This window comes from Colias eurytheme, chromosome 10 (assembly GCF_061535395.1).
Source record: "Colias eurytheme isolate Ceu_HAF_F1 chromosome 10, ilColEury1 Martin Lab GWU primary, whole genome shotgun sequence".
Taxonomy (NCBI): Eukaryota; Metazoa; Arthropoda; class Insecta; order Lepidoptera; family Pieridae; genus Colias; species Colias eurytheme.
Window position 1 is genome coordinate 1627683 of NC_142989.1, and position 16066 is coordinate 1643748.

Genomic DNA, 16066 nt, shown 5'->3' on the forward strand with positions numbered 1-16066 from the left:
AAGTGCGTGGTTTTTTAGAAATTAAATCTATTTTGAGATCAATGTCTAGTGGTCTGATATCGATCACTTGAGAATTATCTTGATCAGAAAGATGTGTGCTTTGTAAACGATAATATACATATCTATTGTTATACCTTGTTGTCTCAGTATTTAGTATAGATTAATCCGATTGGTCAATACGTACTGCTTTATCGACGATTTTCCTCGCAACTCTTGTGATATATAAAAATTGTGAGCCTTTAACGTATTTTGCTAATTAATAGCACATGCTTTCATAATGAAGTTGTTTTTTATCGTATTAACTTATGTTATAAGTGTTTGTGTCGCAACGCATTTATCATCAGGTAAGATAATATTTAACAACTAAATGCCACAATAATGTATCTATGTATTGTATTTGCATTTGAATTGATTTAAATGGATTAATAATATTAAATTAATACTTATTTGGAAATAAAAGTATAACCATATAACATGCCTCTAGGCTCTATAATTTATTCTACACAATACAAACAATTATTAAATTTAACAGTATTTTTTTCCAAGTGTAATAAGTGCCATTGAAACGAATCATAACATATTTCAGAGGATCTACAAAGCCTCTTTTTCAAAGCTGGTAAAAATGAATTAAATGAAACGGAGAAAAGTTACATTCAAGATTTAGCGCAGATTTTATATTTGCCGCAAAAAGATTTGGCAGCCGATGATAGAAGCTTGGAACCTAGATCGGTATGTAAACTGTTGAATTTATTAGTGTTCGTGTAAGACAGTAAGAATAATGTAAGAAAATCTTAAGACCAGTGCTTAGACTTATAATCAACTAGGTATTCCTATTTTATTTATCTTTAGTAAAATAAAATTATTATACCACATGCCGGCAAAAAATTGTACTTAAAAATAAATTAATAAGCAACACACGCCTCCCGTGTACGTCCCTTTTTAATTAAGCAATAATTAAGTACCTACTCGATTTGTTATCACTTATCATAAAATCATGATGACGATTTTTCATTAAAAAGGAAATTATTATCATGTAGATTCTTTAACTATTATAACATGAGGGAGATTAAATTAAAATAATTAAGATTGCATGAGTATGATACGCTGAGGATATCTAAGGTGTGATATAAGTACCTAAAAAATATTGACCTATATAGTTTTCCGGAAAATCTATACGATCTGGAAAAAGGTACTGCAATTATTCCATTAGATATAAATTAATTATATATTATTAGTTACGCTCGGATGAGAATGATGCTCTATATTTGCTTTTCATTAATATATAATTAAAGAGTTGTACTACTAAAAAATTTCATTACCCAATAAGAATTAGAATCTATTATGTATTTAACCAATGACTCTATTATACTAGTAGACGCGGCATACGCCAACATCATTGCACTAAAAACAGCGTAATTAATACATACCTACTTAAGTACTTACTAACGCATTATCACCAATACAGTTTTTTTTTTTTTTATTGGTAATAGGGAAGCGCTTGACCACAATCTCGCCTGATGTTAAGCTGAGATGTGGTCTAAGATGGAACGCGCTTCCCTAGAAGGTACCTGTTCACTCTACGCTTGAAGACCCCCATGTTGTACTCGTCGGGGAACACAGACTCAGGAAGCATGTTCCAGTCCCTCGCGGTTCGGATAAAGAATGTGGAACCAAACCGCTTAGTCCGGGTACATGGAACGTCCACCATATGGCGATGCCTAGAGTCTGTGCGCCTCGACGATCGATAGAAGAACGGGGATGGCGGAACGATATCGTGCAGTTCCGCAGCGCACTCTCCAAAGTGTATCCGATAGAAGACCGATAAGCTAGCCACTCTGCGGCGGTGACCGAGGCTCTGGAGCTTTTTGCCTACTAGGTCATCGTCGTTTATGAGCCTCTTGGCACGCCTCTCTATCGCCTCAAGCGCCTCCAGCTGGTACTTAGCGGAACCGTCCCAGAGGTGAGAGCAGTATTCCATGCACGATCGGACTTGTGCTTGATAAAGGTTGAGCAACTGTCCCGGGCTGAAATACTGTCTCACCTTCGCCAGAATTCCAAGCTTTTTTGAGGCTACTTGGGCTTTTTTTAGTTGTTCTCTCTTTCACTCTCACGCATGAGACATAATACATGTCTCACTCATGTACTTCGTAATAACAACTGCCGATTAAAATATAATAAAATAATAGTTTAAAAAAACAAAAACACGCTTTTAGTTCGGTTTTCTATAAAACGCGTGTTTTTTATTTTTTTTTAACTATTATTTATTTTATCAAATTAGTGTATTGTCATCGGTCCTAAATAAATCTACAAAGTTTGAACGAAATCTGGCCGTTTAAAGTGGGTCAAAATCGCGCCCAAAGAAGTCGGTTACAAACATACAGGTGAAGCTAATATAAAGCGTGTAAAAAAGAACGTCCAGCCACGACGCTGAATGGTGCGTGACTGAGTGAAACTCGGGCACTTAGCTGAGTTTTTTCTTGCCAAAATAGAGAGCGGGTAACGTATCTAGCTTTTTTATATACCTATCATAGGTATTTAACTACTATCATTTTTTTTATATTATGATACTCACAGAACAGTAAAGTAGATAGAAGTGTGATGTGGGCGTGGCCCACGTGTCACTTGTAAGGTAAGATCACCTAACTTGCTCTCAGTTGTGCGCAGAAAAATATTCGAGTCGGTTGTCAGCTGTCAAACATTTTTTCCGTATTTATTCATTAATTAGGACGTGTTGTTCGGTATAAGAGTGCAAAAATGATAGCAGACGAAATAATATCAGCAATGGAGGCATTTCATACCATCGGTAAGTCTTATTTTTATTTATTTTACATATAATATTTTATGTTATATCTTCGCTTGTAATTTGTCAAAATTGTATACAAATATCTAGTCAAAATGAACCTTAATCCGTAAGAAATTAGTACTATTATAGATTGAACAGCAAACAAGAATTTCTGGAATATTATTGCAATAAACAAACGAATGTCGCTTTAGTGATGCCTGTGGCGCATATCGACAGTATCGATACTTTAGAAAAGACAAACATTATAAATATTAAATTTTATTTTATTTTTCCTTAGCTTTCATTAGTCCAATTTATTTACAGATTTCCCAAAGAGGCTAATTTAAAAGAGAAATGGATAAATGCAACGTGACGAGTTAACTGAATGCCGAACAGCACTAAGCAGTCTAACAAAGGCCATCGATACAGCAAACCTACGGCAGTTCCAAGATTTAAAATAATGCATATTTTCTGTTTGTATTTTGTAAATATAGATTAATACTATTCTATTCCGTTTTTTATTTAATAATAATAATATAAAAAGACGTACTTAGTAGTAATAAACATACTCCAAAATGTGACACATTATACTATACTCGTATAATAGAAAGAAAAAAAATACACAAAAAATATTTATTTGTGAATTATCGATATCTCGATATCGATAACAAGGCTGACATCCCTCAGGGCATAGCATCAGATAAATATCAAGTTAATGTCATTAATGTTGAGTGACACAAATTTCAACCTTATCTCTATGTGTTGAGGTTCAAAGTTATATCTATCGAAAACTAACGCCCTCTGTTGTGGAGTAGCTGAATGTTTTTCGAATTTGGAATTTCTGTGCAATGAGAAACAAAACAGCTAATATACCTAGAGATGTTATACTAAAATAAACCGTAACATGGTGCGTTAGGGTACATATTGAAATGCTGAATTTATAACCTAAGTCAGTTTTTACTCAAATTAAGCTGTCCAATCAAAGGCATAGTTTACTTGTAGTGTACTGTATAACTATCGGTTTAAATGTGTGGGTTTGGCGACACTGGTTTTCATACTAATTATGACATTATCGCACTTCTATTTGTTTTTTTGTTCTGTGATGATACACAGAACAGTAAAGTAGATAGAAGTGTGATGTGGGCGTGGCCCACGTGTCACTTGTAAGGTAAGATCACCTAACTTGCTCTCAGTTGTGCGCAGAAAAATATTCGAGTCGGTTGTCAGCTGTCAAACATTTTTTCCGTATTTATTCATTAATTAGGACGTGTTGTTCGGTATAAGAGTGCAAAAATGATAGCAGACGAAATAATATCAGCAATGGAGGCATTTCATACCATCGGTAAGTCTTATTTTTATTTATTTTACATATAATATTTTATGTTATATCTTCGCTTGTAATTTGTCAAAATTGTATACAAATATCTAGTCAAAATGAACCTTAATCCGTAAGAAATTAGTACTATTATAGATTGAACAGCAAACAAGAATTTCTGGAATATTATTGCAATAAACAAACGAATGTCGCTTTAGTGATGCCTGTGGCGCATATCGACAGTATCGATACTTTAGAAAAGACAAACATTATAAATATTAAATTTTATTTTATTTTTCCTTAGCTTTCATTAGTCCAATTTATTTACAGATTTCCCAAAGAGGCTAATTTAAAAGAGAAATGGATAAATGCAACGTGACGAGTTAACTGAATGCCGAACAGCACTAAGCAGTCTAACAAAGGCCATCGATACAGCAAACCTACGGCAGTTCCAAGATTTAAAATAATGCATATTTTCTGTTTGTATTTTGTAAATATAGATTAATACTATTCTATTCCGTTTTTTATTTAATAATAATAATATAAAAAGACGTACTTAGTAGTAATAAACATACTCCAAAATGTGACACATTATACTATACTCGTATAATAGAAAGAAAAAAAATACACAAAAAATATTTATTTGTGAATTATCGATATCTCGATATCGATAACAAGGCTGACATCCCTCAGGGCATAGCATCAGATAAATATCAAGTTAATGTCATTAATGTTGAGTGACACAAATTTCAACCTTATCTCTATGTGTTGAGGTTCAAAGTTATATCTATCGAAAACTAACGCCCTCTGTTGTGGAGTAGCTGAATGTTTTTCGAATTTGGAATTTCTGTGCAATGAGAAACAAAACAGCTAATATACCTAGAGATGTTATACTAAAATAAACCGTAACATGGTGCGTTAGGGTACATATTGAAATGCTGAATTTATAACCTAAGTCAGTTTTTACTCAAATTAAGCTGTCCAATCAAAGGCATAGTTTACTTGTAGTGTACTGTATAACTATCGGTTTAAATGTGTGGGTTTGGCGACACTGGTTTTCATACTAATTATGACATTATCGCACTTCTATTTGTTTTTTTGTTCTGTGATGATACTACATATTTGTGTAGGATGAAATAAATTATAAGATATCGTTTATAATTCGATTCCCAAAGATTCACGTTTTACACACAATTTAATCAACTTTTCTAAATTTCTAAATTTACTTATAACTTTTCTATTTCAGACGTTGAACTGTTTAGTATGTCGGAGCGCATTTGGTGCATTATTTGACCTGGTAAATGCAGCAGTATCCGATGATGATCTTGTCGACTCAATAACGGATATTTGCATCAATTTGTCAATTGTATCTCCTAAAGTTTGTCGTGGTGCTGTTGAATTAAACGTGGTAAGTATTTATGTAAATTATTACGAATTGTCTAATTAACGATTCCCGAATAAATATAGAGACAGAAGAATTTTACATAAAAATCGATGGAGCCGTTCAGCGACAAACAAGATCTTTTCAATAAAAAGATTGAAGGAAAATATTTATATTTTATAAGTATTTTTGAATGTTTGGGACGAACAATCAAACCGTTACCGATTTCCTTTTTTTTCATCAGCAGGGAGCTGACTCATCTAAGCAATCTGCTAGTAATTGATAATTTAACATATAAAATGTTCTGCTACAAAAACTATTTCTGTGTTTTAGCCCATCTTTACGTATATCATAAGAAACACACCAGAAGCAGAAGCGCGCACGTTCTGTGCCTTCGCTCTACAGACAAATACTAAGTCCAATAATTGCAACTACAATGATGAGAGATACAACTGGCAAGTTGAATTACCACCCCCTAGTAGAGTACCCATCGTAAGTAGAAAACTATTAAAGTGGAATTTTCAGAATTATCATCGGAAAATAATAAATCTGTTACAAAATTAGCCACTGTCAGTACGGAATTTTTAAAGGATTCATATACATCAATATAGCTTTGGATAAAAATAAAGTTAGATAAATATTCCTCATTATTTATTTCAGTCTCCAAAGACCAATACCAAACCTCTCACCGTCGCTATCATATCAGATGCGCATATTGACCCATTATACGAGCCTTTCGGAGTCGCCGATTGCTCTGAACCAACATGCTGTAGGGTTGGACAAACGCCAAGCACTCAGACCTTCACTTACAACCCGGAAACAGATGACCCTATAGTACTAGACAGTACTTCTGAAGTGAATGGACAAATCGTCCTTGATATAGACGCTGGAAAAAAGTTAAAACAAATGAGAAGCAAGATGAGCAGAAACACGCGTAACTCCGCCCCTGCTGGCTACTGGGGTGATTATAGAAATTGTGATTCACCCATTTGGGCTTATGATGATGTTATTGATAGGATACATTCGACGCATAAGGTAAACACCTAAAAAATGTTCCCTCTAGATACTTATATAATATTTAGGCCATTCAGTACTGAATCATACAAAGAATGCGGTATTCTAAAGGTAAAGACGAGAAAAACATACCTACTGAAATGTATCCTTTCTCTGCCGATAATACCTAATACTTATCATTATAAAAATCCCGACAATAGATAAATAATCGATTTATACAATATTTTTCTAGTACATAGATATAGCAGAGATCGAATCTATGTTTGTGTCAGGGTCACTTACTACAAAGAAGTCCATCATATTATTCATTTTCTTTCAGGATATAGATGTCATCTATTATTTAGGTGACACAATTGATCATCACATTTGGGAAACAACATACGATTTAATAAACGATGTGAACCTTTACCTCGTGGAAAAAATTAGAAAAACTTTTGGCGACCATATTCCAGTTTTAGCTACTATTGGCAATCACGAATCTCAACCTACTAACCAGTAATATATTTATATTTTAGAGAAATATCAAATAACTACTGACAAGCGCTGTTATTTATCGTGCTCTTAAAAACTTTTGCTTGTAATTTCATTTTAAAGACAGTTTATTAACTTGATTTTAATTTTAACGAATTAATTATTGCTTGAAAAATTTTCTCATTTTAAAATTATTTTTAAAGAATTAAAAATCGTTTGTCAACAGATTCGCACCAGAGAGAGTAACTGGTGAAAAACTGAACACCACCTGGTTATATGAAGGTTTGGCTAAAAAATGGGGATTGTATTTAACTGACGAGGCAAAGGAAACAATGCGTAGACGGGGAGAGTTCTCTATGGTTGTCCGACCGGGTTTACGGGTCATTTCAATCAACACCAATGTCGCCTACAAAAATAACTGGTAATACACATTGAGTTACTAGTAATACATCTAATACAATTAAAACCAATCAATGTAACAAAAAAAAAATAGTTTGAGACAATTGACTCTAACTAGTGTTACAAATAGTGTAGTAGCGATGGCCTCTCTAGTACGTAGTACATAGTAACTCAATGAGATCATTATGAAATCTGTAACTCAATTTCAACTTTTAAGTACCTATAATGCTCATGATGAGATGCTGATTCTAATTAGATTGAGAACTGTTATTTTAAGAAAAAAAAATTCCATGATGGAGCAGGATCAGAACCCGCGTCCTTCGCCGTTTCGTAACGCATCCGTCGCGTAATTTTTCAAATCTTTAAAATCATTTTAATGCTTTATATGTAAAAAATAAAAAGTTCTTAACGTACAACTGCTCTATTTATATTGTTTTGCCATTTCCACAATTCCCTTTATACTACACTATATTAATAAAAAAAAATAACCAAGAATAAGTTAATCACTAGCTTCTCTTTCAGGTGGTTAGTATTCGATCCTCTGGACGCTAAGAATCACCTGGACTGGCTTGTAGGAGAGCTCTACAAAGCTGAACAAAATGGCGAAAAAGTGCATATTCTGAGTCATATTCCACCCGGCGTGCATGATTTAACACATACTTGGACCCGCGAGTACAATCGTATTGTTAATAGGTACATGTTTTATAGTAAAATATATTCCAATCTATATTTCTATACCCAATAATATAAAACTGAAGTTTGTATGATTGATCGCGCTATTCTTAGTTCCTAAGGACCGGTTTTAAGAGATTTTATCGGAACTTTCAAGATAGCTCGCTTGATAGAAATGATGATTTTATAAAAGTTACTCATTATAGGCTAATTTATAATTGCACGCTTCTACTTTTACAAATAATTAATAAATATTTTCCATAGATTCAAATCAACGATAGCAGCGGAATTCAACGGGCACCTACATTCAGACGAGTTCAGATTGTTCTACGACGAAGCCAACAGCCCCGTAGCGGTTGCTTGGGGCGGTGGTAGCGCTACCACTTACTCGAATTATAATCTCAATTATAAGATCGCTACTTTTGGACCGGAAAATTTCGTATGTATTTTATATTTAGCATATTTTTTATTTATTAATGCTTTCTAAATACAGGTTTATTTTGTTTTTATAAGATTATCGTGTAGATTTCATATCGATAAAAAATCGTGGAATCGTGATATACTTATTATCTAGAAAGTTTATTCAAAATTGAGAAAAAAATTTTTTCAGTAGCAACATTTTTTCAATAATTTTTTTTTCAGGAACCATTGAGTATCGACAATTACATTTACAACTTAACTGAAGCCAATCTGACTCCGGGTAGAAGACCGCACTGGTTCCAACTTTACGATCTAAAGAACACATTTGGTATCCAAGACCTTTCGCCCACGACTCTAAATAACTTGGTAAATTCTATGGTCACAGATAAAAAATCGTTACTAGACATCTATAACGCTTTTTACTCAAAACTTAGCGACACAAGATGGCCGCATTGCAATGATTACTGTAAAATTGATAATCTGTGCAAAGTTGTTGTCACTGTGTTGTTCGAAAGAGAGAGGTGTGAGGAATTACGAAGATTATTCTTCGCATAAGTGTTCAAATAAAAGCATTGTTTTAAATTAAATTGTTTTATTTCTAAATCTCAACAATATATAATTTATTTTTTTAAACTAATGATCCGCTATACTTAACCACGCTAATTGAGGCTTCCAATTTAAATCTTTACTTGGTATTTTATCTAAGGTTGCCATCTGAAAAAATGGATTACGATTTTTAAGAAATGCACATTTTTACACACATTCTACATATAAAAAAGGCACATATTAGATTTAGGACCAAATTCACTACTTGTTGATATCCATGATAGCCTGCTGAACACCATTTGTCGTATTATATATATTATTTAAGTTGACAGATAAATTAAACGATTCGTATCAAGTAAGTGGTATAAAACTGACGCTAAAACATAAAATAGACACTGAATGATTATGAGGCAATAAAAAAAATCGCTAAGTTATTCTATTCATATTAGGGAATTTTAGGAATAGATTCTATGAACAAAATTAACCCTAATATACTACATTGATTTACATTAAATAACTAGACTCACAATCACACTCAGTGTCCGAAGCTAAACTCTGCCTATGCATCTATACAGGCAGAGTTTTCTAATAAGTGATATAATTGAACATAACTTCTGCGAAATGCTATGATATGATTGTTTTAAGTTTTCTAATGAGTTTTGTACCCGAAAATGTATAATAATTTAAATTTTCGTCATATTATACAAATGACGTCGCGACATCGCGTTAATAATTTTTAATATCTAAACAAGTTATTTACCTGATGCCGTATAAAATGTACAATCTTTTCAATATGTGCTGCTTTGACATCATGTGACAATGAATAAAACCTTCTCCACACTGCTGCAGCCAACACCTTATCGTCATCTAACCCTTCATCATAACCCACTAGTGCTGCTTGAAATTGTTCTGATAGTTCTGTCACTTGTTTCTTAGCTATGGTAGGATTTGCACCCTGAAAGAACATTATATTAGAATTATTTATGTGCCTCAGCCCCTGGAATCGCAGACACAATAGAAAATCTATTGTGTCGTGGCCAATCGGGCCGCTCGGTGGTCAAGGGGTTAAAATTCTTTTCAGTGTGTATTTCCATACATTAAATTCTAAGACATTATTTGTAGATAAATTTTCCAAATTTTCAAAAGTTATTATCCTTATTAAGACATACAACAAACAAGAATCATTCAAAGCTGTTTAGCCGTTTTTGAGTTATGTGTGGTATTTCTATCACAACTTTCTTGTGTTTTAATAAAAAATTTAATAGTCTTTTGCAATGTATTATTTATGCTGAATTTAACATATCAAATAATCTAAAAAATACATGAATTATATTCTCAATGCTCATTCTAAAATATATTTTAATACACATGATATAAGTTGTATTCATCAAAAAATTAATAAGCAAATAAGATAGCATATTTAAAAATAACAATTAATTAAAGTGTATGAAACATTTATCAAGCCTTACCTCTAACAACTTAATCCTATTAGCGACGTCCGCCCACAGTGCTTCTATAATACAATTCCTTACAAAATGGCCGTTTCCCTTCAATAATTTCTTCTTATCCCCAGTAACGGTAACATCTTCAGCCATATAACGAACGAGTATCAACCATACATGCAGTTCCGTGACTATGAACCAAGACGTAAATGTATCTGGGAGCTCTAGCACTTCAAACCACTCTTGATATGCTATTTTTTCAGGTACGCACTCGTATAGGAAATAACCGGTAAGTTTAAGCCGCTGAAATAAAGATGCATATGGATAGATGTATTCTTATTGTAAAACTTATAGATTGCATTTGTTAAACAACTTAAAATCTTATATATAAAAATGAATCGCAAAAGGTGTTGGTAAGTGCATAACTCGAGAACGGCTGAACCGATTTCGATAATTCTTTTTTTATTATATTCCTTGAAGTACGAGGATGGTTTTTATGTAGAGAAAACGTAAATATGTACCACGGGCGAAGCCGGGGCGGACCGCTAGTATTAAAATAGAATTTTATGATTAAAAATTTAGTACTATATTGTAAAATAAATAATGAATGATTGTTTAGATTTCTAAATTAATATATTGTTTATATTCCAAAATGATCAACATAATATTATGTATTTATGCCTAAATTTAGTAAGGAGTATCATTCATTGCTACCTGGCTTCCATAATTATTACGAAACTGGATTTAAATAAACTTTAAATCTATATCTATATATATAAAAGAAAGTCTGTATGTTCCAACACTTATAACTCGAGTTCTGCTGAACCAATTTTCATGGTTTTAGATTCGTTGGATTTGTCTCCGTCCAGAAAAGAAGAATAAATCATAAAAACAACAAAAACTAGACGAATAAATATTTTCCCAAAATTTTGATTTTCGTACATGTCAATCATTAGTTGTCAATCCTGTCAAATACGGAAAATAATGTTTGACATTCATGCGTTCAAAAATGTATTATGTGTAAAATAATAAAAAATTAAAAAGGGTAAATAAATATTGTTTGTATTTATTTTAAAATCAATTATTAAAAAGTGCAATAAAAGCAGATACATAAAAATTCCTCAAATGTTTGTGTTTACGCGTGTTTTCAGAAATTAATAAGGTATTTTTGGTGGGGAAACTAACCAAGAAGTTTAGTTCGATTAAATAATAAAAAAATTCTATAAAAATGTAAAAATTCTGACAATTATTTGTTGCGATTTCGTCGACTGCGTCAACAATATTGCTATAAACAAGCTAAATTGCGTTTTGAAGATTACATAAATTTATGCGATGCAATTAGCACAGAAGAAGGTGCAGAAAATGTTGGTCTATTGATTATTTTACCGGCGACATACACGGCCCAAGTGAATATGCACAAGATGCAATGACATAATAATATTATGTTCGTCATTATGGTAGGCCAGATTTATTCATTACATTTATATGTAATCCGAAATTATTCAACTGCTGCTTCCCGGACACATATCAAGTGATCGGCACGACATCACCACACGTGTTTTCAAGCAAAAAATCCGATCACTGATGAGTTACATTAATGGAACACATCTTTGGGATTATTCAATGATGGATGTATTCAATCGAATGACAACAATCTGGCTTGCAGCATGCACACATTTTAATTTGGTTAGTCGAAAGGATTCGGGCAGATAAAATATACCTATGAGTGTGCGGGGATTGCTAATCCTGAAACCGATCTAGACCGACATAACGTTGTTATCACGAATATGATTGTTACCCACTGTATCAGCGTCGATCGCCCAATGATAATGGTAAAATTATTATCACAACTAAAGTGAAACGAAACGATGGCGTGGTCGATAACAGTTAAAGAATGAAAAGAGTTAATCCATGCTGCACAAATTATTAAAATTCAGTCATTTTTCTCTGAGACGTGTTTGAAGTAATAAAATAAAATACTATTACATATCAATCCATATAAATATTTATTTTGTATCATTATATTACGTTCATCAAAGCCTAAATTAGTTCAGATAAAAGGTAACACAACATTCATTGACAGGGCGGTACAAAGTTCGCCGGGACAGCTAGTATAGGATATTTCAATATAATTAAGGGCAATATTTACAGCTCTTTCTTGATCCATCCATCCCACTGCCTTCATGAATTTCTTGAGGTAGCTTTCATCAACAGCCATGGTGCTTTGTACTCTACGATTCAATACTTCACAGCATGGAATAATATTGCAAGGTCTTGCATAATCAACATAACCTTTTAGTGCGTACTGCCGAAGCATCTAAAACAACATTGTTTAAATAAATTATAGTATTATAGTTCAGCTGTATGTACAGGAAAATAAATAGGCATCTTTTAAGAAAAAAACAAAACAAGGGAACCCAGAACATGATAATAACTTACAGGAGAAAACAAACTACGTCTTATCATTCTGATTTATGAATGTAAGCGCTGCTTATAAAATTATTATATAGATTTCAATTATTTATTAAAATTGTCATATTTATTCAAATTCCAGAAGTTAGAACTTTTATAATTTATTGCATTAAAAATAAAGTGAAAATTGCAACTTATGATAATGCATGTTATGCATGACAAAATATGACATCTTAATTTTGACAATTGTGAATTGACACATTATTTTCTTAAAACTCAGAATTCAGAAACTCTAAAAAGATATCTGCAAATTTAAATTTTTAACCAGACTTTCAGCGAACCCTTAGCGAACCACAGCGAACTGTATTTTTTATATTATAGAATGATAATTTTAATTATGTATTGTCTTATATTTGTGATTACATTATAATAAAGCCATGACTGGATATTAAATATTAATAACTTATGAGTATGTTCTATATTTGTTACAATTTAATTAATTGTGTTATTTGTTAATCGTGCTTCATATGCAATATGCTAAACAATAAGAGTGATTAATAAACATAAACTAGTTCTAAAATAAATATTTTTGAAAATGAAAAATGAACATGGGCCATAATCACAGCTAATCACGGCCATAATAATAAGATGTGTTGCCTTGCTTTGATAACAATTTTGGTATCCATACTTCCGTAACGAAAACTGGTAACATTATACGTATCTGACTTGCCGCAGATATCGTATCGTATTAAGGTTATTACATAATTTAACTTTTCGACAAATCCTTACCTAGCCCGTGCATATCATTTATTAAAAATGTTAGGGGCTGTAGGAAGAGTGGGTAGCAGCCTTCTGGCTGCAAAATCTGTTGCAGAATGTGGAAAAATTGTGTCCGTTTCTGCAGGAAACAGAAATTATGCTGCCAAAGCTGCAGGCAAAGGGCAAGGTAAGGTAGTTGCAGTCATCGGTGCCGTCGTAGACGTTCAGTTTGAAGACGATCTACCTCCCATCCTAAATGCGTTGGAGGTACAAAACCGATCCCCAAGGCTTGTCCTTGAGGTGGCGCAACATTTAGGAGAAAACACCGTCCGTACCATTGCCATGGACGGTACCGAAGGTCTGGTACGCGGCCAGCCCGTGCTCGACTCCGGCTCTCCTATCCGTATCCCCGTCGGAGCGGAGACTCTGGGCCGTATCATCAACGTTATTGGTGAGCCCATTGACGAGCGTGGCCCCATTCCCACTGACAAGAGAGCTGCCATCCACGCCGAAGCCCCCGAGTTCGTGGACATGTCTGTCCAGCAGGAGATCTTGGTAACTGGTATCAAAGTCGTAGACTTGTTGGCCCCCTACGCCAAGGGAGGAAAGATTGGATTGTTCGGTGGTGCCGGTGTAGGCAAAACTGTACTCATTATGGAGCTCATCAACAACGTAGCTAAAGCCCATGGTGGTTACTCTGTATTTGCCGGAGTAGGAGAGCGCACCCGTGAGGGTAACGATTTGTACCATGAGATGATTGAATCCGGTGTAATCTCTCTGAAGGACAAGACCTCCAAGGTAGCTCTTGTGTACGGACAGATGAACGAGCCCCCCGGCGCCCGTGCCCGTGTCGCTCTGACTGGTTTGACCGTGGCTGAGTACTTCAGAGATCAGGAGGGTCAGGATGTGCTGCTTTTCATTGACAACATTTTCCGTTTCACACAGGCTGGTTCTGAGGTGTCTGCCTTGTTGGGTCGTATTCCCTCCGCTGTAGGTTACCAGCCCACTTTGGCCACTGACATGGGTACTATGCAGGAACGTATTACCACCACCAAAAAGGGCTCCATCACTTCAGTGCAGGCTATCTACGTACCTGCTGATGACTTGACTGACCCCGCCCCTGCCACCACTTTCGCTCACTTGGACGCCACCACTGTACTCTCCCGTGCCATTGCTGAACTGGGTATCTACCCTGCTGTGGACCCCCTTGACTCGACCTCACGTATCATGGACCCCAACATTATCGGAGCTGAGCACTACAATGTTGCACGTGGTGTTCAGAAGATTCTGCAGGACTACAAGTCCCTCCAGGATATCATTGCTATCTTGGGTATGGATGAGTTATCTGAGGAAGACAAGCTGACAGTCGCACGTGCACGTAAAATCCAGAGATTCCTTTCCCAACCTTTCCAAGTTGCTGAAGTGTTCACAGGTCATGCTGGTAAATTGGTGCCCCTTGAGGAGACCATTAAAGGTTTCTCAAAGATCTTGCAAGGAGAATACGACCACCTTCCTGAGGTCGCCTTCTACATGGTTGGACCTATTGAAGAAGTAGTTGCTAAGGCCGAAACACTTGCGAAGAGTGCATAACTGTCATAAAGTGAATGTATGAAAGTGTAATCTTATTTCAAAATAAATATCTATAGCTAAACAATCTTTTTATTGCTCAAATTCTTAAAATGCACGATAATAACCTCATAATTCGAGTTTAGTACATAGTTTTCATATGTATACTTAACTAAAATAAATTTACAAATTTTCTAACCCTACTTGAATGTTATGTAAACATATTGGTTAGACTCTTACTTTGGAGATACCAAGTTCGTAAATTAATGATCTTTTATATATTATGTATGAGAGAAAAAAATTCCAATAAAATAAAAGTAACCACAATATGACCTCTACAGACACTGTTGTGTACTTTAATTAAATTAAATGCTAATAATGTTACGCACATGGACGTATAAAAAAAGACGGACGCCGTATTACGAACAAACAACGTGAAGCCACCATAGTAAGCTAGCGATCGCGTAAAGACAATAAACACGCACACACTCTCACCATAGTAAGCTAGTCGGCCGCCATTACGTCGTGAACTACCGACTGATTAACTGCGTCACTGTTTCACAAAAAATATTTAAAATGCCGTCATGCGTTGTTAAATGGTGTCGCAACAGTACAATTTTAAATAACAAAACACAAGGGATTACATTCCACAGGGAAGCAAGTTATTTCTTTTATGTTTTAATGACAAAATTATTACGGCAAAATTTATAGAAAAAAATACAGCCGCCATTGTCATCAACACAGCTGTTGCCATGGCAACATGGCACACACACATGGATGTTTCGCCGCCATTACTAGGCTTCACTCAATGTTTAGGCGATATACCGTCCGTCTTTTTTTATACGTCCATGGTTACGCAAGATTATCTTGCTTTCAAGATTATTATT

The 16066-nt window shown here is 34.4% G+C and overlaps 2 protein-coding genes and 1 pseudogene across 2 annotated transcripts; 2 read left to right on the forward strand and 1 right to left on the reverse strand.

Moving 5' to 3' along the window:
* The first annotated feature begins 164 nt into the window (after window positions 1-164).
* Window positions 165-9019, forward strand: LOC149905009 (sphingomyelin phosphodiesterase 1-like). The gene is made up of 10 exons (XM_090106565.1): window positions 165-344; window positions 587-729; window positions 5344-5505; window positions 5812-5970; window positions 6139-6513; window positions 6812-6987; window positions 7190-7384; window positions 7885-8055; window positions 8299-8473; window positions 8677-9019. The coding sequence occupies exons 1-10, from the start codon at window positions 278-280 to the stop codon at window positions 9007-9009; spliced, it is 1956 nt and encodes a 651-aa protein (XP_089962691.1). The 5' UTR covers window positions 165-277; the 3' UTR covers window positions 9010-9019.
* Window positions 9020-9030: 11 nt separating this feature from the next.
* On the reverse strand, window positions 9031-13057 carry Uqcc1 (Ubiquinol-cytochrome c reductase complex assembly factor 1). Its single transcript, XM_090106566.1, has 5 exons — window positions 12882-13057; window positions 12592-12759; window positions 10470-10745; window positions 9761-9955; window positions 9031-9168 (listed from the first exon to the last, which is right to left on the reverse strand). Exons 1-5 carry the CDS (start codon window positions 12906-12908, stop codon window positions 9088-9090), a joined length of 747 nt encoding a protein of 248 aa, XP_089962692.1. The 5' UTR covers window positions 12909-13057; the 3' UTR covers window positions 9031-9087.
* Window positions 13058-13557: 500 nt separating this feature from the next.
* On the forward strand, window positions 13558-15267 carry LOC149905011 (ATP synthase subunit beta, mitochondrial pseudogene; annotated as a pseudogene).
* Window positions 15268-16066: the final 799 nt, after the last annotated feature.

Coding starts and splice junctions, on each gene's coding strand:
- LOC149905009 (XM_090106565.1), top strand. CDS start 278: ATGAAGTTGTTTTTTATCGTATTAACTTATGTTATAAGTGTTTGTGTC. Junction 6,988..7,189: donor GAATCTCAACCTACTAACCA/GTAATATATTTA, acceptor GTTTGTCAACAG/ATTCGCACCAGAGAGAGTAA. Junction 7,385..7,884: donor GTCGCCTACAAAAATAACTG/GTAATACACATT, acceptor CTTCTCTTTCAG/GTGGTTAGTATTCGATCCTC.
- Uqcc1 (XM_090106566.1), bottom strand. CDS start 12,908: ATGATAAGACGTAGTTTGTTTTCTCCT. Junction 12,760..12,881: donor GACGTAGTTTGTTTTCTCCT/GTAAGTTATTAT, acceptor ATGTTGTTTTAG/ATGCTTCGGCAGTACGCACT. Junction 10,746..12,591: donor GGATGGATCAAGAAAGAGCT/GTAAATATTGCC, acceptor TCTTTATTTCAG/CGGCTTAAACTTACCGGTTA.